Below are 24,887 nucleotides of genomic sequence, written 5' to 3' on the forward strand. Positions count from 1 at the left end.
TGAGGGCAGTGGGCCTGGCTGGGAGCTGGTGCAGGACTGGGGACAATGCATCTCACCAGTTTATCCCCTGGTAGGTGCTGCCAACAGAATCGTGTCCCCCCACCCCCAGACTCGTATGTTGAAGCTCTAACCCCCAGGGTGATGGCATTTGGAGACAGGGCCTTTGGGGGATAATTAGGTTTGGATGAGGTCATGAGGGTGGGGCCCTCGTGGTGTGATTAGTGTCCTTATGAAGACAGACCAGAGAGCTGCCCTTGTGTGTTTAGCAAGGCACGGAGCACTTCATTAAGCAGAGTAGGCAATGGTGTGGAGTCACACGGGGAGGCCTCCTCGCAGCTCTGGTCCCCGGGTGTGAGGCTCACCTGCACCCCTGACATGTTTTCTGTCCTGTCCATGCTGCCCAGTCCCCTCTGGTTCAGCAACTCCACTCTCCCAGCTTCCACTTTCCCTGGAAGCTTTTTCTGACTGCCCTGACCACAGGGGCAGGTCCCTCCCTGTGTGTCCAGACCCTCCTGAAGCCCCCTGTACATACAGGATAGCCAGGGCTGCGGTCACGGCTAAGGTGGGGCGTGGCTTAGGCCCATGCCGGGCTCCTGTCACCCAGAGCAAGGGAAGACGCCTGGGAGGGGCTGCAGGGCCTCCTGGGACAGAGCTCACCCTGGGTGGGGGTGTAGAGTGAAGCTCTGGGCAGGGCACAGGCCCCAGTGCAGGGCGGGTGACGCCTACATGCTGGGTCTGCCTCTGCGCAGCACCCCCCCTCCCCCGAGGCGCTGTGCCCGCGGGCAGTTCTCAGAGTGCGATGTTCACCTCTGGGAGAGAAGAACACACAGAACAGGGACAAGTGTTTTTTATTTTAAGACTTTTATATTTCTTTTAATGTGGATCAGAAGTATCAAAACCATGCTTCCATTAATATTTCCTTGGGGCAAGACCAAAATAAAAAGCATCAACTTAACAAAAAGATTGGCTGGGAATGTTGTCTCACGCCTGTAATCCCAGCACTTTGGGAGGCTGAGGTGGGGGCATCACTTGAGGCCAGGAGTTCAAGACCAGCCTGGGCAACACAGCAAGAGCCTGTCTCTACAAAAAATTTTAAAAATTAGCTGGTGTGGTAGCACGTGCTGGTAGTCCCAGCTACTTGGGAGGCTGAGGCAGGAGAATCACTGGAGCCCAGGAGTTTGAGGTTGCTGTGATCTATGATGACACCACTGCACTCCAGCTGAGTGACATAATGAGACCCTGTCTGTCTTTAAAAAGAAAGAAAGAAAGAAGGAAGGAAGGAAGGAAGGAAGGAAGGAAAGAAGAAAGAAAGAAAAGAAAGAAGAAAGAAAAGAAAGAGGAAGAAAAAGATTATGTAAACAGCTGTACGGGTGGAGCCTGGGATGCCAGCATACCAGAGCGCAGATGTTTGGAGCACGCGGCTGCTATGGAAAGTGCATGTACTTTCTGGAAGAGACAGTCATGGCCCGGAATCCCAGCTTTGCTGTTGACTGTGTGCCTCGTGAGCGATGGTTGCTTGCTGAGCCTGTTTTCTCGCTCACTCAGGAGGGAGGGGGTTATAGTGAAAATTAAATGCAATGATGTCTGCGTGCCTGTGGGACACATACACCGACCATGGGATGTATGTGGCTTCAAGACAAGTCCCACGGGACTTTGAGGGGCTGAGGCACCACGGCCTGGGCAGCAACAGGAGACACTTTGTCATTGGGTGGGCCGGAGTGAAAAGACATGGTGATTGTCTCTCAGCCAAGACAGTAACAGTTTCACAGGAACATGGAAATGCTCAGTGACCGTCTCCCTCATGACTGTCACTCTGGGAATGGCTGTGGAGGAATCTGGCAGTGACCTCGGTTCCTGCAGGATGAGCAGTGACGGAGCTAGGGAAATACTATATCGTGACTGTTATTGTCATTCATTCGTCCATCAAACATTTACTGATCACCTTAGGGCCCTTAGCATGGGCGAGACACAGGGTCTGTCCTTGCGGAGCCCCCAGGCGGGGGCCTCCCTCGGAGGCAAGAGCGGCCAGTAATTCAGGCGCTCGCTCAGAGGTCACGATGGAAAAGTGGCCCTTGGTTTGCACAACTGGCAGGTAAGAAGAAGGCAGGTTGTGGTGCGCTGGGAGGGACGAGGGTGCGGGGAAGGGAACACAGCACGTGCAGACCCCTCTGGTGACGTGCTTAGCTTGGAAGGGACGAAGGGAGAGCCAGGAGGGGGTGAAGGCGGGAGGGAGGTTTCTTTTCTTTTTTTTTTTTGATGTAGTAGAACATATTTATTAAACAATGACAGTACCTAGAAGTTGATCATAAATTATTATTATTTTTTATTTCAGCATATTATGGGGGGAGGTTTCTTATTTGCTGTTTTAAGATGGAAATGACTCAAACATGCTCCTATGCTTGAGCGGGATTCTAAGGGAGGGGACGAGAGTGACCAGAGCCCAGCTGGAAGGGTAGGCCTTGGACAGGACGAGGAGGGGATGGGAAGGGCCGGGCGAGAGATGAGCCACAGAGCAGACTCGCAGACTCGTCTTGTGTTGGGGACGGGAGTGGGGGGGTGGGGAGGGCTTGGAGGACTCAGCATCTAAAGGCGTCTTGGTGACCTAGGAGGTGGTGCCGGGGGCTGAGAGTGGGAGATGCCGACGACAGTGGAGGGGCCTGAGGAGGTCGGGAGTGTCTGAAATAGCTGACGGGGGTGGGAGAATTAGGCTGCCACTGAGGGGGCGCAGAGGGTGGTAGCCGGCAGCCCGGGCCCCTTGCACATACACGGGTGGGCACTGCATTCGGTGGCTACTGCTGTCAGAACAAATTACCACAAACTTAGTGGCTTCAACAATACGAATCTATTATCTCACTGCCCTGGAGGTCAGACGTCCCACGGAGCTAACATCAAAGCGTTGGCAGAGCAGTTCCTTCTGGAAGCTCCAGGGGGGGGTCCGTTGCTGGCATTTCCTACCCTGCAGAGGCTCCACATTCCAGGCTCATGGCCCCCTTCCCTCTGGCCTCTGCGGCCCCATCACGGCCCCTCCTCCTCCGACACTCCTGCCCTCTCTTTCCCTTAAAGGACACTCGAGGTGACACTGGCCACCCAGGTAATCCAAGACACCCGCCACATCTCGAGATTCTTAATTTAAGCACACCGTCAATGCCACTTTTGGGGCACACAAGGTAACAAATTCACAGGTTCCGGGGATGAGGATGTGGGCGTCTCGGCGTGGACTTACAAATGGCTTCTCCGGAGGGGAGAGAAGAGCCTAGAGCCAGGCGAAGGTGCCAGAGAGACGAAGGGGCTGATATTAAAAAACGACACAGCAGTGTTTCTGCTCCCACATGTTCTTCTAGAACCTTGGCACTCCCCATCAAGAGGTGGGGGCTCTTTCCTCCTTGAACCCAAGCGGGCTTTCGACTATTCTAACCCTTATCGTAGCACAGTGAAAGTGATGCTACGTGACTGCTGAGACCCCCACCTTTCTCTCTTGCTCTTGAGACACTTGCCCTTGGGCCCAGCCACCATGCTGTGAGGAAGCTCAGGCCACACGGAGAGCCCATGTGTAGTCACTCAGGCTGAAAACTGCAGCTGAGGTCTTTGCCAAGAGCCAGCATCAACTGTCAGACATGTGAGTTAATGAACCTCCAGATGATTCCAGCTCCCAGCCACGAAGCCTTCCAGCTGAGGCCCCAGACCGTGCAGCAAAGAAAAACCATCCTGGCCCTGGCCCTGTCAAGCAGAGTCAAGAATCCTTGAGTATATTTGATGGTTGTTTAAGTCCCACTAAGTTTTGGGATAATTTGTTACACAGCCCTACTAACTGATACACTAGGCAACTGGAGGGGGTCCCATTTTGGGTGGCTGAAGATGGCTAAATGTGGGGTCTGGTGGGATGAAGTAGCCTCAGCCTTCTGGCTACCGGGCAGGGTTTCGGGGAGGGGAGTGGAGGCTGCCTAGACACTCTGTGTGCCTGTGGACAAGCTCCCGGCTGGGTTTGGAGGTAGACAAGTAGGCCTGATCTTTTCTTTATTTAATTTTTTGGAGACAGAGTCTTGCTCTGTCATCCCAGCTAGAGCACAATGGTGTCATCATAGCTCACTGCAACTTCAAATTACTGGGCTCAAGCAATTCTCCTGCCTCCTGAGTAGCTGGGGCTACAGGCACATGCCACCATGCCCGGCTAATTTTTCTATTTTTAGTAGAGATGGGGGGGGGGGGTCTTGCTCTTGCTCAGGCTGGTCTTGAACTCCTGACTTCAAGTGATCCTCCCACCTCGGTCTCCCAGAGTGCTAGGATCACAGATGCGAACTATTGCTCCCGGCAGAGGCCTGATCATTTCATCAGCCCCTAGGATGGAGCCAGGCCAGAGGTTCCTAGTGAGAAATCACCAGATCTTAACTGAAAGCATCTGTGTCACCCTCGCACTTTGGCCGCTTTCAGACACCACTTAAGATCTGCAGGGAACAAATAAGCCGTGTCCAGCAATAGGACGCTGTTTAGATAAACGATGATATCTGTTTTATGCAGCCATTAAAAGTTATGTTTTTGAGGAATATTTAGAGATGTGGGAAGATTCTCATGGTGAGAGCACCGGGACAGGGACAGAGGCACAATATTAAGCCATACCCCACACCCATTTGGGGGCACTGAAATGTTAGTCATGCCGATCTCTTGGGTGGTGGGATTTTGGCTGACACTGTTTTCTTCTTTTACTTTTCTGTATATTTCAGGGTTTTTTTTTTTTAAGGTAAAATTTATTAATCTTAGATTTAGGAAAGTATAGGTATTATGTTTTTTTAATGGACCCAGCTATTGTAATTCAATTTATGGGTCCTGAGTGTGCCACAGGGGTTCACATGTCCCCAGAATACTTATCAGGGGACAACAGTCAGCATATAAGTCCCTCCAAGCCCCCACTTGTGCAGCTCTAAGAACAAAGATGTGGCTTGGTAGCCCTCTTTGATTGCAGACTTCTGTTTCTGAGGTTGCACCAGCAGTTTTGTTGAAAGCTGCACATTTAAAAATATCTGCATCAGGTGTATCTGCCCCACCTTCCCCTCCGGATTGGAAGGTTCCTGAACAACCTTTCTTCCCTTCCATCCTTCCCCCTGCCCCTCATCTCTAGGGCCAGGCAGCCGGGGGTGCTATGTTGGGCACCAACGCAGGCAGCTGAAGGCACGTGGCTGGTTCTGAGCTCCCTGCTGGGCAGCCTGCCCTGCCCTCTTCCCCGATCCCTGAACCCCCTTCTTCTCCCAGGTATCTGCTTGGTGCCAGCTCCTGTGGTTCCATATTAGGAACCCAGAGCAGGACCCAGTATGGTTTGGGGATCCCCAGGGCCTGCCCACCACCTCTCAACAGCCTGGGGACACTGTGGGTAGAAACGAATGAGCCCCAGCAATGTTGGGCGCTGGCGGCCGGGGCCTCTCCCAGGTGGAAGCCATATGGTCGGATGACAGGTTTCTCCCAAAGCAAAGTGCAGGGGGCACGGGCACCCAATGCATGTGTGCCTCTCAGAGCACTGCCTCCAAGGGCTGTTCTAGCACAATCCATTTTGGAAAACTTCTTGGGTGTTGTTTGTCTACAAACATTCTGGAACACTCACTCTAATTAATGCCTGTCGCTGAGCTGGGGTATTCATGAACGCTTCCTTGTTTAATTTAAAGTTTAGTTCATTCTCCCATCTGCCCTGGTGAGAGCTGTCACCTTCCTCACTTGACCGAGGAGGGAACGGGGCCCTGGGAGAGGGTGGGTGACAACCTAGCGCTGCTCCTCTGTGAGCAGAGGCAGGGCTGGGTTTTGATCTTGATCTTTCTGGCCCTGCACCAACTCACTGCAGCTGCCGGGGTGTGGGCAGAGGAGGATTCCGCTGAGCAGAGAGTCCCTATGTCAAGCTGGACCAGGCTCTGGGCTTGTTCTCCCGCTGCCTGTCTGGTTGAATTCTGTCATCATTCTGTTCCCAAACATGGGGACATAGGCTCCCAGGAATGTCCCCCACCCTCCCCCAGGACGGGGGCCATTTCCCATTTCCTTCCTGAAATCCTCACACTTCTTCTTCTGAAACTGCTGGTGCAAAAGCAAAGAGGAAAAAGGCTGAAATCTAAACATGTTGCAGGGAAAGGAAATGCCGGGAATAAATGAAGTTTTCCTAACACACCCACAGCCTGGATGTAAGTACCAAAAACGTGCTGTGTGATCTTGCACCAGTGGCCTCATTATTTCTGTGCCTTAGTTTCCCTCACTGTCCAGACGAGTGCAGGGTTTCTCAGCCTCAGCGTTACTGGCGTTTGCAACAGAGCATTCCTTGAGGGGCAGTGGAGCGGAGGTTGTTCGGTGCATTGGAGGAGATTTAGCAACATCCTCAACCTCCACCCAGTAGAGGCCAGTAGCACCCCCTTTCCAATTACAACAACCAAAAATGTCTCCAGACATTGGTAAATGTCCCCCAAGGGTGCAAAATTGACTCCACTTGAAAACCGCTGGGCTAGCTATATCCTTTCATGGTTGTTAAGAAAATTCTCCAAACTTCACTTCCTTCCTCTCATCCTTCCTTCCTTCCATCCCTCCTCCCTCCCTTGTTGGGCTTGATCCTTCTTCCACGACGAGCAGACTGAATGAGACTATTCCTAAGGTACCTGCCTGTCTGCTGGTCATGACATTCAATAGTTCTGTGGTTCTTGTTTGGGTCAAGGCACGAGCTCAAGCCTGCCCTTCCAACCTGGGACGAAGGTAGTGGTTCCATGTTACAGACAGCACACAGCGGCAGTCAGGGCTTGTGGCCACCACATGTGGACGTGTCCACTCCTGGGAGATAAGGAGGGGTGACATCATCACTAGGCTGCACGGACCCGGGTCTGAACTCCTAGGAGCCAGGTCTGCCCATGGGCTCTGTGAGCAGGTGGCCTCCAACCTAGGAAGAAGGTAGTGTGGTCCCATGTTATAGGTGAGGCATCTGGAGATGAGAGAAGACCAGATATCATGTTGGAGCTAAAGGCGTGGCTCAGGACACAGACAGGTTGACACGGTCCCAAATGAGGGGGCTGAGACTGGCCAGCTCTTCCCCAGTTTTCCTTCCCCCTGGGCTAGACTACATTTCCCACCTTCCCTTGCTCTTCGATGTGGCCACATGATTGGGTTCTGGCCAATGGCATGTGGACAGAAGGTGAAGCCACACTTCCTGGTCCATAGAAATCTCCCACAAGACCCCCTACCCATGAGATCATCTACTCCCTCTCTCCTCCATCTGCCCACTGGATGTCGATGCCCAGGGCAACCCTAAAAGCCCCTACTGAAGATGGCAGAGGCCTCTGAATCCCTGCATGACCTTCTGGAGCAGAGCACCCCCACCTCGCGCAGCTGAGAGGACTTCACACGGGTGAGAAATAAGCTTCTGTGTATTAGACCATTATACACTCGGGGGTTGTGTGGGGTAGAATGGGGAGCTACTGGACTGCGTGGGGAGCTGTGAGCTGCATTTAGATTGGGGCGCTAGAACATCTATTTCGCTTCCTGTGTATCTAATGCTGCAGGTTATGGAGGCAGAGTGTTCGGTTGAACAAAACACATGGCCACGTGACCATGAGAGGTGATACCAAGTCACCAAAATGCAGACTGGCATGGAGGCCACCCAGGATGGCTGCAAAGCTTGCGCTGAGCCAGACTTTCCTCAGGCTAAGAATAAACAGGAGACACAGAAGTTCTGGCACAAGGTGCCAACTCGGAGCTGCGCTGGCTCTGGGCTGGTGGAAAGATCAGTCCGGAGCTTGGCAGGGGCTTAGTTGTTGGGGCCGGGCAAAGGCCTGTGCTCCCCCGGTCCCAGGACCTGGTGGCTCAGCACCTCTGGGAACATCAGTTTCCCCAGGTGCCTGTCTCAGGTAGGAAGAAAGAAGGTCGAAGGCCAGGCAGAGAGTTCAGAAAAGCCAGAAGTGGCTCCTGCAGCCACGAGAGCAGGGACATAGGGACACTGAGCCTCAGCCCCCTGGCTCAGCGCCCTTGGCTGGGACTGGGGTGGGAAAAGCCTTCATGAGACCCAGGTTCTCTTGAAGACCTAACAGTTTGGTGCCTTCTGGTTCTAGGAGGAGCAGCGAAGCCTGTGGCTCTTGGGAAAAAAACTCAAGGTCATAGTCCTGAAAGCAAAGGCAACATGCAATTGGAAGCAAAGTCCCCTGGGCTGCAGCTTGGGCAGAACTAGGGGAGGTCACTGACTGTCACCCTCCTCAAGCCTCCAAGGAGGGGAAGGCGGACGTCCAGCCCCTGTCGCCCTGCAAGGGCAGCCTGGCAGTTCACAGCAGGTGTTGGCTGGGGCTGCACAGTGTCGGAGGGGCCACTCTGGTCCCTCTCTTCGTCCTTTAACTCGCTCCTCCCTGTGGCTGGGGGCAGTGGTAGCTGTCTGCCCTGCCTGGGACTGGGTGACTTGGTCCAGTGACAGCAGGAGGAAGCCCATTTGGCCCCTGGCCTGAGCCACATCCTCATGGCTTTACCCGCCATGAAGCTCACATTTTGGTGCTTGGGCTCTTCTATTTCCTAATCACTTCGGAACCTGGAGGGGGAAGGAGGCTTGTTAGTAGGCTTCTTTAAGCACCACGGGGTGACTTAGGGCCTCCACCTGCGTTCTAAGGACAGGCTCTGCTCACGCAGCTGCCCAGGCGCCCACACCACACCTGGGGAGCCTGTGTGTCCTCCAGCTCGCTGGTGAAAAGGCACCTGTGGGCACCGCCGGAAGTCTAAAACCAGCCGGTGGTACTGGGGACGTGGCCAGTGACCCGGAATAAAGCCAGAAAGCCCAGCCTCGACCAGAGTCTGCCTCCCCCCACCAAGCCTCCCTCTTCTCTTGGTGGGGGGCGGGGGGCTGTCCACAGTATCCCCAGACCCAGGGACACTGTTTACCCTAAACGCCCACAAAGACTCAACGGTAGTTCATCCCTGCCTTCCCACATCAAGAAGAGAAACATTTTAAAAATGTTTTTATTTAATTAAAAAAAAGACAGAACTAACAACCCAAAACCAGTAGTAGGTACAGGAGTCACAGGTGCTTAACTGCGAAACACACAGGGGCGGTAGGGAGGGGGGCAGAGGGACAGGAGGCGGGCACAGGCCACCACTCCCCAGGGGCGCGATGTGCCAGGTCTAAGGGGCAGTGGGAGGAGGGGGCGACCCAGAGCCCGGGGCCCCTGAGACAGGCCGGCGAGGGGAAAGGCTGTGAAGGCCCGAGCGTCTGAGGTGGTTTTGCTCCTGCTCTTCCTCCTCGTCTTCCTCCTCTTCCTCGGTGCCTAGAGTGGGCCCTGCGTTCTCTGCCTGGGACTGGGCAGGAGGTAGGATTCACTGGAACACAGCTCTCTCCGTGGAAGGGCGGGGACTTCCGGGACGGCGGGTGAGGAGCGGGGTGTGGGGACGAAACCAAACAGCAAGGCTGCTTTGCCGGTGGAGGGAACAGGGGACGCGTCTCGGGGCCTCGCCGGCCCAGGGGTCTGCGGGTGGCGCTCCGTTCCCTCAGCCTGGTCACACTGTGTCATGGCGTGGAGGTGGTGGTGGGGACGGGGTTGGCCGACGGCAGGGGCAGCCCACGAGCCCTGACGTTTCAGCGTTCGTCGCTTGCATGCTCGGACGCGCCACCCCACAAAGCCATCCGCCGCGGAGCCGAGGGCCTGCGGCACGCACGGAGGGGCCCCGGGTGCCTCTCGTCTCAGCTCACCGGCACGCAGGGGCAGTCAGCTGGGGCCGCCACACGGGGACGTGCCCTCTCCTGGGGGCGAAGGAGGGTGGGAAGGACGATGACGTCGTTACCAGGCCACGTGGACCCCGGTCTGAACTCCTAGGGGCCGAGTCCACCCACGGGCTCGGTGAGCAGGTGGCTGAGGTAAGAATTTGCTCGTCACTTCTTAAGTACGACAGCTACCGGGATCACAGACGACTGTCCAAGGTCTGATCAAGAAGTCTCAAAAAGTAAGAAATGATTTATCTTTAGAAAGCATGTTTTATATAAAAGAGGGTAAGTTCCATGTTCCAGAGAGTTTTTCTTCCAAACCTGGACGCATTTCCACGCTCTTTGCTCGTTTCCGGAGGGGACGACAACAACAACAACAACAATGGGTGGAAAAACTGTAAAACACAGAACCCACTTCCTCAGTTCTGAACAAAGTGCTGAGATTTCCCTCTTGGGGGAGGAAGAAAAGCCCAGCTCGGCCCTTTCATCCAAACTTCCTCCACTGCGTCCCGTTAGGTGGTGGCAGAATAAATTACAATAATAGGAGGTGGGAGACGTGTCGCTGCTAAACTTTTTAAAATGAGGACGTGAATGCAACTTGCTCTCCTGGCGTGGACTTGCAATAAATCACGATTCAGAACCACCCAGGGAATGGATGTTTGTTCTCTAATTTTTTGGAGGGGTTGCTGTTCACCCTTGGCTCTCCCCCTGTTGCACTGTGGCCAAACGCTCGTCAGGGGTCTGCCCCACCTGCTCTGGGACCCCTGACTCAGGGGACAGGGCTGCTCCTCAGGTCAGTGGGGACGGACACAGCAAGAGGCCACGTGGTCGCCTTTCCTCCGACTCTCAAGTCCAGTCAGTGTGTCTGTCCTGCCCATGCTGAGTGAGGTGGAAACTTCCAGAAGCAGATAGGAGAGCCAGCAACAGCCCCCAGCCTTCACCTCAGACTCCTCTGCAGTCCCGCGGGAAGCAGCCCCAGGACAGCGCAGAGGCTGAAGCACCAGTTGGCTGCAGAACCTTCTCTTCAGGACGACCGTTTTCAACCACGGGGCACGGCCAGAGTGCCAGACAGGGGGAGAGACGGGGCGGAGGGGTGAGCTTCGGTGTCCTCATTTCTGGCTCAAAGACACAGGAACTTCAGGTTCAAAAGCAGCTGACAAGAGTCCAGAGGCCCCCTTGTGCCTGGCGAAGCCTTCCGGTGGCCCAGCGCCCAGGCAGGGTGGGAAAGCCCTGGAATCCCGTTCTTCTGGCAAAATTTGTTTTCAAGAGAAGATAATGGCTCGATTTTGTTTTCCCGAGTTGGTCAAGGCCATGCAGCTTCAGGAAGGCTCTCGGGCCTCCTGGGAGATTTCGGAAACCCTGGGGCATCACCCCCCCCACTTTTGGGATAAAGTCAGCCTCCAGCTTCTACCGCAGCCCCGAGTCCAGTCTGCTGGCGCTGCTTTCACTCGGAGCCAGCCCGTGACACCTTCTGGACACCAGGGAGGGCCGCGTTCGGCTCGAGTTCATTGTCCGTCCGTCCTAAGGATCACATGCCCTCCTGTGTGACACAAAGAGCCGTTCTGGGCAGGCCGGAGCTGCAAGCAGGGGTGGGCCTCACACGGGGGTCGTCCGCCGGTTCAGCATGCTGACGTGGAAGCCTTCCTTCAGGTCCTGCTGGAAGAAGTCGTGCACCTGCAGGAAGCTGGCCTCCTGGTCGGGGCTGTAGCTGGCGGCAGTGGTCACCTTCAGGGGCTCCCTGGACAGCGTGTACATGGACAGCTCCCCCATGGGGATGGCCCCGGTGATCTTCAGACCCACGGGGGACGCATCCCTGGACGGCGAGGCCTCGGTGGACCTGGAGCTGGACCTGGAGCGCCGTCGCCGGTACCTGTAGCTCGGCATCCTGGCGTACGGAGAAGAGGAAGAAGCCTTAAGGAACTCCCGTTTGGTCTTAAACCTCAACTCTTTATTTTTCTCAATGTAAATGTTTACGGCCAGGACGCCCACGGTCTCGGCCACGATAAAAGACAGGGCTCCAAAGTAAAAAGACCAGCCGTAGTTGTAATGGTTCTTTTTGTCTTCGTCTCGCTTGTCACTTGGGTCGCCCGTGTTGCTGGAAATGTAGACAATGATTCCTATGATGTTACTGAGGCCTGAAAGGGAAACAGGGAGAGGGGCCGAAACAGGGAGAGGGGCCGGGGAGGGAGAGAGGCAGAGGTTAGGCCCAAGCTGGATTGGCGGGGCAGGGAACAGGCAGCCGTTCCCCTGCTCTGCTTATTGACTTTTCTTTGGTAAAGAAAGAAATGATTTTCTTTGAAGTCATTAATTTTGAATAGTACAAAGTTTAAATGAGGCAAATTGTGCAAGACCAGCCAGGAGGGGAGGCTTGTGCCTCTTCCTAGGAGACCCCAGCGCTCCCCTTCCCAAGACACACACGCCCCACATATGCACCCCCCTCACCTACAAACCCCCCACAGTCCTTAGACACACACACTCTGCGCATGTCTATTTATGGCACTGGGAGGAAACAAAAGCTGAAGCGGCGTAGAAGAAAATGTACAAGAACTGGGTCCAGAGCCCCGGCCCCACCACCCCAGCCCGAGCTGGCCAGTCCCCTGAGGGCATTGGCGCTCAGTTCCAGGATGTAAACAGAAGGGGGTCCTCTCCCACCTGAGACAAACTCGAGGGGAATACAAGGGGGTGCTGAGGGTGTCCCTGAGGACCCACATGGGTCGGCCCTGGGCCAGGCACCAGGAGGCCGGGCATCATCACCACTGGTCTGCCCACGATCGCCACCGCTGGCAAGAATGGACTTTTTAGGATGTGGAGACCAGGTACTGGGATGACACTCCTGGGCTGGCAGTCTGGCGTAAGATAAAAAGATGCTCTGAAAGCGAAAATACTGTTGGGACAGTGCAAAGGGCTAAGAATTTGGGAAAGAATCATGAGCTCCTTATCATTTCTTATACTTAGTTTCTGGAACGAGGCCTAAGAGGTCAGCAGCTCCTGTCTCTCCTCTCAGGGACCCTGCTGCGCCTTCCTCTGACCTCCCCGGGGGCCGCTGACCCTCAGGAGCTAGGAGAGAGCTCTGCCTGCAGCCGCCCGGGCCCTGCTGGACTGGCCGTGAGCCACCAACCAGCTGTGAGACCCACCCCTGGCCTCTCTTCTTCCACGTGTGCAGTGGCAGGCATGCATTCAGGTGTCTCTATCAGGACTCAGGGGAGCGGATGGTGTTAAACCATTTGGACCTGCTGGGCAGGTGGCATGTCACTGTCACCCCACTCTCTGGGGGTTTCCCTCATCACACTTTCCAGGGGCAGTGGGCGTGGCTCTGAGATGCTGCTCCTCTCTGAGGCAGTGAGGACGGCAGGGGCTGCCCGGCTCTCCCTGCCAGGCATGCCGGGCTTCTCTGCTTCCTCTGCATGGAGGCCCTGCACGCCCACCCTGGGCCCTCGCCCTGCCTTTACCTGGCCAACTCCTTCAGGTCTTGGCTTCGCATATGGTATGGCCTGTCCTCCCCCAGGATCACACCCCCTGGCAGTGGGGACCACCGTGTCCCCAGCTCCTGCCCCAGTGCTGGCACCAGCTGGGCAGCCCGGGTGGGCGGCTCACCTGCAGCCACAAAGAGGATGCCGGCGCTGAGGACGATGTTGTTCTTGCGGCTGTAGATCCTGCCGGCGCCGATGCACAGCCCTCCGAGCAGGAGCAGGATGGTGCTGAGGATGGGGAAGACGCTGGAGGCTCGCACGACGCCTGGGCCGGGAGGGGACAAAGCAGAGAGCGCAGTGAGACCAGCCGCCCCCCGTGCAGACGTCTCCCAGGAGCCCTGGGGCTTGAGGCCTTTCCCCAGGATCTGAGGTTCCCAGCAGGACTGGAGACAGACAGTGGTTGGGGGGGGTGTGTTGGGGGCAGCCGGGCCAGACACAAGCGGTGGCTGCAGGTCTGCCGCTTCCCCTCCCGACGCCACGTGGCCCAGAGTCACGTCTCACTGAACCTCTCCCCCAGTGTGGACACCAGAGGGGCCACGAAAACAGCCATGAGAGCACTGGACTACGTGGCATTCCTGCCACACCTCACAGCCCACAAGCCCTTTCCTGGACATGGTCGCTGGGAAGCCGCGTCCACGAGAGGCGGCCCTGAGTGGTCTCAGTGGTTGAGGGCACAGGCTTTGGCCATGGGTGGGTCTAGGTGTGGGCCCTGCTCTGTGACATACTGGCTGTGAGGCCTTGGTCGAGTCCCTTCCTGCTCTAAAACTCAGTTTCCCATCTGTGGAAAGAGGTCCATCGTAGCGTCAATGTCCTGTGGTTGGCTTTGCTTGTATAAGGTGCTCAGTATGGGGCCTGGCCATAGTATGGACTTCATAGGTGACATGTTATCTTCATCATCATCATCACCCCTGGGTGACAGATGAGGACGTGGAAGCTCAGAACTTGCCTGAGGTCATGGGGAGGAGGTGGCTGGGTGGAATGGGGCGCTTGTGGACTGTAATATACAACAGAACTACCTTTGTGTCCTTGTTCTGCCACTGACTAGCTGACTGGGGACAGCTGACTTCAGTGAGCACCTCCGTCCTCTCTTTTATAACCTGGGAACAGTAGTAATAATACCTACCTGTAGGGGACTGAATTGTGGCTGCCCCCAAGTATGTCCATGTCCTAACCCCCAGACCTGTCAACCAGACCTTATTTGGAAAAAGGGTCTTTGCAGATGTGATTATGTCAAGAATCTCAAGATGGGCTCGTCCGGGGTGGACAGGGTGGGCCCCAAGTCCAATGGCAAGTGTCCTTAGAAGAAGAGGAGACACAGGCAGCAGAGGAGACCCAGAGGGCAGGAGTCGTGTGAGGACAGAGACAGAGGCTGGAGTGATGCTGCCATGAGCCCGGGAGAGCCGGCAGCCACCGGAAGCGGAAGAGACAAGGAAAGGTCCTCCCCTGGAGCCTTCAGAGGGAAAAGGGTCCCTTCAACACCTTGACTTTGGACTTCTGGCCTCCCTACTGTTGTTTTAAGCCACCCAGGCTGTGGTCACTCCTCACGGCAGCGCTGGGAGAGGAACACACTCTCAGAGGGTTACTGTGGGGAAACGTGCAGCGCACAGAGGGGGCTCTGGCTGCCCACCCTCAGTGTCGGGTGGGGGACAGTCAGGCAGGGAAGGGACACGAGGACCAGCCCCGGGCCCAGCCTCCCCCTGCACCTGCTGTCCCCCAGCCCAGTGGTGATCGTGGCTGCCTGGACTCATGGTGGCCACAGCAGGGGACAGTGATCAGGGGAGGACTGGCAGGCGCCACCCTCCTGAGCCAGCTGAGCTGGTTTCAGCCCCTCAGCCTCTGAAGGCAGGATTTGTCTCCCTCTCTGTGAACCCACCCATGTGCGCCTGCTTCACAGAGAGCGGATTGTCTGGGGGCATTAAATGAAGTTCTTCTCTCCGGCACTTCCTCCTCCCCGTCCTCTCTTTGCCTCTGGCAGTGCCGGCTCTGGGAGGAGGTTTCCTGTGTGCTTCTGAAACATGCCTCTGAGCTGTGCTGGCCAGAAAAGTCAGGATCAGTCCCTTCACCCCCCACACAGTGCCCTCGTTCTGCAGACAGGTCAGAGGGGCCAAAGAGAAGGGAGACTAGTTCCTCAGAGCCATCTATCTGCCCAGATAAGTCAGGTAAGCACCTGTTCCTTGCCACATGGATTTATTCCTGAGTTCTGGATGTGCAGAGGCCACCTGGGAGTGCCGTGGACAGTGGTCCAGGTTGGGCACAGAGCAGGTGGCTGGGGATGAGTGAGGCTGAAGTCCAGCCCATGCCCCGCTGGCCTCATCAAGCCCTGGTGAGGATCTTTGTCCACTTGGAGACCAGACACTTCCTCCTAACTCACCCTCAGGCACACTGTGGACTCCCAGCAGCCCTGACATGGCAGTGTGTGGCTCAGCACAGAAATTATCCACCTAATCAGAAATGGGGAACCAGGAAAGGGGTGCCAGGCCTAGATAAGATGAGTGGGACCTCTCTGGCCAGCTTGGAAGAGACGGCAGGCAGGATGTGGGGTGGTGACCCCTGGAATCCTGGGCTGTGACTCTGCAGACCAGCAGGAGCATCGTGAGAGCCTTCAGGAAGACCTGTGACAAAGAGCACCAGCCTGGCTTTGCTGCAAGGCTTCAGAACGTGCGGCTGGCAGGCGACTTCCTTCTCAGGTTGTCAAAGACTGTGTGTGAGCAGCACAGCTTTGGACTCGCCTGGGCTGGTGCCACCTGCATAACTGAGCCGCCACCAAAATGGGCTCTCCTTTGGGCAGCCCCACCATGGAACCTTCTGTTGCCTTCTCTGGAACACCTGTTCTCCCCAGAATGCCAGTACCACGAGGGCAGAGCGCTGTTTTGTTTGCTGCTGTGTCCCACGTGTCTAATACAGTGCCTGACGTGTCATAGGCCCACAGTGACTTGTTAAATGAGTGAATAAATGAATTCTCCTGACCCCTCACCTCTTGCACACTTCAGCCCCCAGAGACCCCTCCCTCTCCTATGCTTCTCCATATTTTTGGGATCCACAGTCTGGACGGACAGAGATCAGAGATGGAACACTGAGAATCCGGGCGGCCTGGGAAACACAGGCTGGGTGTCCATGGTGACTATGACCTTGGCCTTTCTCCAAAAATTATTCCCCCTCCCCCCACCCCCAGCTCCAAGCTCACGGGCACCTGTACTCTAGAGGTAAAGGCTGATGAGAGACACACGAGGAGCTCAGTTTCTGCAGCCTCTGGGTGGAAATGCATGTCCCTGCCAACAGTCAGCTCTGTCCCCACAGCCCCCAACTCCGCCCATAGCTGGAGGCCACAGGCCGGAAAGCCGTCAACCCGTGTCTTCTGTGGGCATCTCTGGACTCATTCATTAATGAACCTGGCTGCTCTCCCCACAGCACACTACTTAAGGAGGACATGTCCTTCCCAAATGAGCTTTAATTGCTGTTGTGCTGTCACCATCATTGTATTTGGGAAAATCACTTTGCAGCCCTCTCAGCCCTGCACTTCCCTGAGGACCTGCAGCGTCTCATTCCCTGTCCGCCCCTGCAGACCCTTGGTCCACCCTTCCCCGCCCTGCCCTGGGCCCGGGAGGCTGGGGGTGTGGCCCGAATCCTCGGATGTTGCTGAGGGGGTTTTCGCCTGGCTTGTGGCCTCCTTCTCGACGGCCACAGCTCCTGCCAGGCTGCCCTGTCCTCACGTCCCCTCCTCCAGGAACCTCCACACCTGCCTCCCTCACCTGTGCAGGCCGAGGGGTGTCGAGGCTCCTGGCTTTGCTGGCGGGATGCTCGCCAGCCCCGCGGGTTTCCCTCAGCTGTGCCCACACCTTTCCAAGTGGTTCTTCTGTGAACACCCTGCACTCGCCCTGTTTGAGCACAGCATCTGCTTCCTGCCGGGACCTCCGGAAGCAAACGGGCTGACCTCTAGGCTGGTGTGTCTTGAGGCCAATCCAGAAAGAGATCCCAGAGCTCTGGGGCCAAGAGCGGGACAGGGACAGACAAGTAAACGCCAGCACCAATGCCCATGACCTCAGGGGAGTTCCCGTGGGAGACGGAGAGGGAGCAGTTTATTTCTCCAGTGCTCTTTTCCCAGAGCCCCAGGGTTAGGTTGGGACAGGAAGGGCAGATTCTGAGTTGGGGCTGATGCACCAAGGGCCACTGTGGATGGCTGTGTAGGCCACGCACTGCACAACTTGAAGGACATCATTCATACCTTCATCCACACAAGTGACATCCCTCAAGTTGTGCAGTGTGCAACGTGCACAACTCTCTGTGTTGCCCTGTGGGAATATCATTTGCTTGGTTCAGGGTGGGCCCACAGTAAGCAGAACCAGAGGACAGGCCGGAGGAAGAGGAGAAGGTAATGGGGGGAGGGATGGGAGGCAGAGGTCTGGTCAAATTATTTCAAGTTCTGGGCCTGGCCAGAGCAGCCTGACACTGCCCCAGGCTCCATGGGAACCGCACACTGTTCTATTTCACCAGATGACTCAGAATGAAAATCCTTTCTCTTAGAAAAAACGATGCACAAGCAGGTGCGGAGTGAACTGTGTTCCCTCCGAGGGCGTTGCTATCGATTCCCCATAAACGAGGCTGGGCCCGAGCCCCAGAGGTGCTGCTGTGAGCAGCGCTTCGTGTGGCTCAGCTAACGTGAAAGGGGAAAATGACCTCGAAACGGGGCTGTTTTTTCCATATCCAGCCGCCTCCTCCGCTGCGGCTCCCTCCTGCCTCCCATCGAGGTATTCACAGGCCCAGGGATGCAATCTGGATTGAGGGTGTGGGGCTGGGTTTGTCCTTTAGGGTTCAGCATGTGCTGTGGACTTCCGGGCTCCAGTCTGGGGGCCCCTCCCAGCCACAGGACCCAGGTGGGGGCTCACGAAAGACTCAAGGCCTCGTATCAGAGGCCGCCCCTGCACCCTCCTCCGCTCCTCCCTCGGCCGCCCAGCACCCCACGAGGCTGTCCTGGTGTGTGATTTTATCTGATTTTTCAGGACTAGAGTGCTGGGCAGTGTGCAGGGGAGGGGTGGGCAGGCCCGGCCCTGGCAGGGCAATGTGCAGTGGGTGCCGCACGGCACCGCTCGGGGACGCCTGTACCTTCAGCCTCCCTCGCCCGGCCCCAGCCCCAGCCAATCAGCAACTCCGAAGCTAGCCACGCCCAGCAGCCCGGGAGGAGCGAAGCCACGCCCAGCATCCTCTCCGCTCTGGCCTCGGTCTCCCCAGGGCATGGGCCTCTCAGCCAAGTACCCCTACAGGGATACCCAGCGTGCCACGCAGTGTCGGTCAAAACTCCATTCTTCCGTTCTCTGCACTCAGCACTTGTGAATGCGAGAGTGACCACGCCCCCTGAGAAAGGCGCCCTCTCCACGCCCAAAAGGCCCGTCTTTCCTCCAGCTGCGGACCCACCACCCGCCCCCCACACACGGAAAGGAAGCCGAGGCTTTCGGACACTCACGGAGGAGATATTCCGAGCTGTCGTGGTCGTAGTCATTGTCCTCAGGGAAGTGATTGATCCGGAAGCAGTGTCCTTTGTAGATCCCTGGAGGGAACAAGAGGGAAAGAGCATCGTAAACGTTCTGCGGTTCTCTTGTCCACTCACTCCTGGGAGGCTCTGTGCAGGCCCTGGGGACAGGGAGGGGAGAAAGGCCGGCTCCAGTGTCCCCGGTCTGGTGGGGACACAGGAGAGAGACACACAGAGATCGAGCGCACAGGGGCAGACGCTCCCTAGAGGTGACCGTATCACAATCCAAGTCTGGGTGCCCAGGAGAGTAAAGGATCACACCCTGAATAACTGTTGGGACAAGGGGCGCTAAGCAGAACTGCGCTGAGCAAGCAGGATGTGGGACCCCCCCCACCACCAATGGGTCTCTCAGCTGCATGGTGAAAAACAACAAGGAATTTGCCGCCTGGGAAGGGGGTGCAGAGGCCCTTTTAGGCAGAGGAACGAGGCCCCCAAAGACAAGGGTGGGGCTGGAGTCTGCCTGTCTGAGTCTTTCTCTAAAACCGAAGTCTCGGCGAATCCCTCCCAAGGTGCACAGCTGGTGCAGAGTCCAGGTCCCTCGACTCAATGCGATTGAAGGAAGAGAACATGGAGAGAGAAACTTCCGGAAGGGCTGAGACCATGTCCTGCATGGTTTTCTCCTCTCCACTCTGAGAAGTGGCCCTCACAGGGTGGGAGGCAAGACCCCCTGGGTGGTTTGTAACTGCAGGAGGACAGGCCGGTCCTCCCTTCCAGAATCTTCCATTCAGCACCCCCTGTCCATCCTCTGCAGTCTGGGAATGCCCAGTACAGAACTGGACGCCAGTGGAAGTGGGGGAGGTCACAGGGTGTCACTGTCACGCCCTGTCTGTGCCAGCCAAGCCCCTCCTGGCTGGGTCAGCCTCCCGACCTGCGTGGCCCGTGCTGGGACTGTTTCCAACTGGGGCCAATTCTTTTTCTGCAGCGGTTGCCAAGTGTCCCCCGGGCCTCTGTCGGTCAGGAGCACAGTCTTGGCAGCGAGGTCTACGCCAGATGCACGTCTATCTCTGTGCTTCCAATCAGGAGAGGTCCCCAGTGAGCTGGGAGCAGGCCGCTCTGCCACCTGGTCACCAAATTGCTGGTGACCAGACGCCGTCCCCAAGCCTCCCCTCCACTGGGCTCCCTCAGCTGCTGCCCCCAAAGTTCTGGGGTGCTCAGTAGCCGCCCCACTTCCTGAAGGCCCACATGGGTGGGCTGGGCCTGGTCAGGGGCGGGGACGGTGAGGAGACAGAGTGAGGGGCTCAGAGGGGATGTCTTGAGTGGGACACGTTTTGACAGCGTCCTCTGTGCAGCATGAGCAACATGGTTACCCTCCCCCCCCCCAGCCCCCGTCTCCCCATCTGCAGGATGGGCATCACCACAGCCCTTATCCCCTGGGGATCTCAGGAGAATTACACGAGGGAACACTTGAAAGTCACTTCAGATGATTACTGGCCCACGGTGGTGGCTCAGGGGAGGTTTGCTGCCATTAGGCCCAGAAACCACCTGTCCTCTGCTGTTTCATGAGCAGCTGAACTGATGGAGGACCAGGAGGGTTTGTGAGCAAGAGAAACGAGCACCAGGACAGACAGGGTGGCCTCAGGATGGCCAGGGGAGAGGTGGGGACACAGAGGCCAGCGCAGGCCACACCTCCCTCATTCCTGGTCCCACACCACAGATGTCTGTGGACCCGGAATAAGCATTTTCCGAGACAGGGAGGGCTAGGGGGTCTCTCCACCACTCCTTCCCTCCCCTACACTTTTTTTTTTTTTTGGCTACTTCATGGGTCTAAACAAAATTACCAAGTCACACATGCTTGTTGGGACAAGTCAAACACGAAGCGTTGAAAAAGAAAAAGTAAATAATCTCTCTTTTCAGATTTGCTCTCCAGCAGAAGACTACTATGTTTGCTATTAATATATGTCTTCCCACATCTTCCTTTGTACGTTCACCTGTATACACACACACACACACACACACATGCACATATATGAGGTCCCCCATCTTTAAAAAAATTATGCTTTTCCTAAGATCACTGCAGATTCACGTGCAGTTGTAAGAAATAACACTGGGACCATCCAAGCACCCCTTATACCCAGTGTCTCCCAGTGGAAACATCTTGCAAAACTACAGTCCAATATCCCAACCAGGACACTGACACGGATATTGGTAAGCCAGCACGGTCACGTCCCCACCCAGACCCCTCCTGTGGCCCTGTCACAGCCACGCCTGCCTGCCTCTCTCCTCCTTCCCTCCTTGACCCAAGGCAGCGGGAAGATGTTCTCCATGTCAGTGGTTCTGTCATTTCAAGAATGTTCTACAAATGGAATCATACAGCATGTAACCTTTGGGGACTGGCTGTTTGCGCCTGGCATAACTCTCCCGAGATTCATCCAAGCTGTTGTGTGCTTCGATAGTCTGTTCCGCTTTATAGCCGGGCAGGATCCCGCGGCACGAGCACACCGTTGTTTGTTTAATCACCCGCCCACTGAAGGACACCTGTTGTTTCCAGCTATGGCTAACACGCCCGCAGAGGAGAAGGGCACGAGTTGTCTTTGGCCTCATGGAGAGTGAACGAGATCGTTCTCTGCCCCGAGAGCAAAGAATTTGGGATATTTCCCCTAAAAGGTCAAACATCTTCAGCCATTGCTTCACTGATGGCTCCAAGAGCCTTCCTCACTCTGGCTCCGTCTTCGGGGTCTGCTCCCAACTCTCGGTGCCCGAGGCACAGCTCCCACCACCAACCCAAAGTGCAGGCTGCGTCTGACCAGCCCAAAGCATGTGGGCACTGCCCCTCCTCGTCCCTGGCCCCCGTGCTTCTGCTGATGGGACCTGGTGTTGCCGTGGACGCGGCCCCCTAGGACTTTCTCCCAAGAGTTACCTCACCTCCCCCGCAATCTGTTTTTGTGGTGTGGAGTGTTTAGTTCCAGGGACTTCACATTTGTCCCTGTCAAATTTAATTTTGTTAGTGTTGGCCTAAGGCATTTAATAGGGAGGAAATTAATGGCTGATGCGAGAAGTAGGAGAGAAAACCATTTCCAATCCACTTCACACGTGTTCTCGCTGCACAGACTGGCCGTCTGCTGTGTTCTCTATTAAGTGATATTTAGGGCGGTTAATTTTGAGACCCTCAGCGGTTGTGCGGCAGGGACACTGAGGCACTCCGGGGCGGCGTGGAGGCGGGGTGTCACTGGCCCGTGTTCCCAGAGACGCTGCGGCAATCGCCTTCCTGAGGGTCAGGAAACTACCCGTGTGAGACCTTGTTAGTCACATAGCTTTGGGCAAGTTACTCCTTCATCTGTAAAACCCAGGCATTGGCCCAGAGCGAGCCGCTCCGGCTCCGAGGTTCCAGGACTACTGTGTGGAGAGAAGGTCCGGGCACGTGTGCACACACGTCCGCATCCACGCATCTCCGCACACCAAAAGCCACTTTTTTACCCAGAAAGAAATATCCCCAAACGTGCTCACTGTTTTATTTCTGGGTGGTAGGGGAATGAATGATTACATTTTTCCACACTTTTCTGAATTTTCTACAATGTCTGAAAATGAACCAATAAAAGAAACTAAGAAAAGAAACTGTATCCTTTGATTCACAGTGCAAGTAAGGTGTCGGGTCTGGAATGACCACAGATGCACTCAGACGCGGGAGCCGCTGGGCCAGGCGTGAACCGAGGTGGGCGTGTGGGTGGCGTGTTAGCCTCTCCTGGGGGAGTCCCCCAGTCTGCTCTCCCCCCACGACCTCCGTGAAGGTCATGCCCTGGGGCTAAGCCCCCAAGTACAGCCGGGTGACCAACCCCTGGGACTCGGAGGGAGGCTGCCCCAGATACGCCACCTGCACGTGAGCCCTGGGCTCAGGCCAGCGCATAGGACTTCCAGCTCTAAAATCAGGAGAGTTCTGGGAAAACCGGGGCAAGCTGGTCATCCTCTAAGCCATTTCAGGGGCGCCGGCATCTCACATAAGCCTCCGTAATGGGCCACCTCAGAGGCTCGTTGTAATTAAGGGAGTCCTGGAGGAAAGATGGTCAGAGGGCGACTTCATAATGGCAATCGTTCATGTAACCCTGCATCATTTGCATTTCTGTAAGTGTCACCTCATTTGACACTCATAAACATTAACAGCCACCACAGGCACCTATCGGGAGTGTCCCCCCGTATCTCTCAGCCCACCTTTCACCCCAGCCATGCGCAGCTGCGGCAACCACCTCCATGCAGGTGGAACCTGCTGACACCTCAGTTCAACTGCACCAATTATTTCTTGCTTTCTGCCCCTGGCGCTGAGCAGGTTGCTGGCGGGGAGTGCTCTGCGCCTGTGCACGTGTGTCTGGAAGTTCAAGGGATTAACAAGCCCCGGGGCAGCCTATGAGCCGTGGAGGACAGGACGGGAGCTGGTGGATAAATGTTCCCAAACTCTGTCCCTTGGATGGGCCAATCTGAAGTCCATTCTCCTCTGCTTCCCAAGGGGTGGGTCCCGGCAGACCAAGCCAGGTGATGATCAACTCCACTCAAGACATCCCCTGCACCGGCTTCCCCTGCCCCATGCCTGTTCCCTAGGACGGCCACCCCAGATACACCGCCTGCACGCAAGCCCGGGGCAGGCCGAGACGACAGCTCAGCCCATCCCACCTCTACACTAATACTCCCTTGAAGACGCAGGGAAGAGGCCTGGGGATAGCAAAGGACCCACAAGTCTCTCTGCAGAACGATCAGACATTCCACACTATGCTGGGGAAGAAAATGTTTTTGGCCCCATTTGACAGAAGAGGCACATGGGACAGCTGGTGTGCACGTGGCAGAGTGGCGGCACCTGGATCCCGCTTCCTGAATCCTTGTCCAGCTCTTCCCTCACTGCCCTGATGCTGCTGCTTTTCCAAGAACCCTCTGCGGAGGTGGGACACGGGCTCCGCAGGCAGGGTGGCCCGGCGGGTCGTCCTCCCTGGGACGGAACAGGAAGTGAAACCAGCCAGTAACCAAGAGTGCCAGGTTAGCGGCAAGAAAACGGCCTCCTGACGGTGAAGGGGGAGGCAGCGGGAGTCTCCCGGCCTTGGGAAGGAAGGCAGCTTGGGATCGGCTGGGAATGTCCCAGCCAGGGAGAAGGAGGCCCCACGTCACCAGGCCCCCTTCCGATCTACGGCGGGATGAACATGGATATATAAAGCAAAAGGCGCAAGCAGAACGTGAGACTGAGCGGGACCTTTGCTGTTCACTCATGCCCCATCCGTTCACCCGCAACAGATTTTCAGTTTGCTCATCATTCGTTCATTCACTCATTCATTCCCTGACAGCATCTGTATAGAGCACATGGCGATGTGCCAAGCACAGCCTGAGTAAGGGTCCTTGCTCTCTCGGAGCTCCCATTCTGGGGGGCAGCTGTCGACACGGCAGGTGGTGCTGTGGGCTAGATGGCGGGGGAAGGCACCTGACGCATTTCCGGTCGTGGGCTCGTGGCTGAGCTCAAAGCTGAGGTGGAGATGAGGGTGTGGAGCCACATCTGGGGACAGACACCCCTGCGAGGCTCCCCATCTTCCCCGCCCTCCCTGGGCAAGAGGAGAAGAGGAGGGAGAACCCCAGACTCAGCCCGGGGGCCGGGAAGGAGCGCTGGCCGGGGCCACAGAGACCAGAGGAGGAGGTGAGGGTGAGAACCACACGGGGCCACCATCTTGCCTGCCTTCGTTCCGATTGTCTTAGGAACTTCAACATAAGCAGGGGACATTTATGGTTCGAGAGGGCTATCAATTATGATAGCTCTCAATTAGCTCTCAATTATGGAGGATACAGACCATCCCAGAAATGACCTGGGATCGGTGGAGGAGGTGGGGAACTGAGGGGTGGCAGGGCTTCGGCCAGGCTGATGGCTGAGGTGGAAGAGTGCTGTCCTCACGAGAAGAGTGGCAGTGACTATCTATCGTACTTAGCACCTACCACGTGCCAGGCCCTGTTATAAGCACCTGACATTTATTAACTCAATCTTCTTACGAACCTATAAGGGAGACGGGATTACTAACACCCTTTGCTACTTAGTGCCCTTGTTGGGATTTGTACCCAGGCCACCTGGCTTCAGAGTCGGGGCCCTCACCTCACACACCTGGGAGGAGAAAGAGGCAGTGTGCTCTCAGACGTGTAAGCGGCTCTGTCTGGCTGCAGCGTGGGTGCCAACACTCTATGATCAGACTCTTGGGCCAAGGGTATTGGCCGGCACTTCAGGCTGGATTTACCCTTGACTGGGAGGAGG

At 56.3% G+C, this 24,887-nt stretch overlaps 1 protein-coding gene and 1 pseudogene across 1 annotated transcript in view; both read right to left on the bottom strand.

Moving 5' to 3' along the window:
• Positions 1-10,262: 10,262 nt before the first annotated feature.
• LOC138392405 (uncharacterized) lies at positions 10,263-11,197 on the bottom strand (annotated as a pseudogene).
• An 87-nt stretch (positions 11,198-11,284) lies between these two features.
• Positions 11,285-24,887, bottom strand: part of CACNG4 (calcium voltage-gated channel auxiliary subunit gamma 4) — a 45,026-nt gene continuing 31,423 nt past the window's right edge. The window contains exons 2-4 of the mRNA XM_069481634.1: positions 18,617-18,700; positions 13,283-13,423; positions 11,285-11,823 (exon numbers count right to left, since the gene is read on the bottom strand). Coding sequence (XP_069337735.1) covers positions 11,285-11,823; positions 13,283-13,423; positions 18,617-18,700 — 764 coding nt within the window. The remainder of the gene's footprint in view (positions 11,824-13,282; positions 13,424-18,616; positions 18,701-24,887) is intronic.

The sequence above is a fragment of the Eulemur rufifrons genome, chromosome 9 (genome assembly GCF_041146395.1).
Source record: "Eulemur rufifrons isolate Redbay chromosome 9, OSU_ERuf_1, whole genome shotgun sequence".
Lineage (NCBI taxonomy): Eukaryota > Metazoa > Chordata > Mammalia > Primates > Lemuridae > Eulemur > Eulemur rufifrons.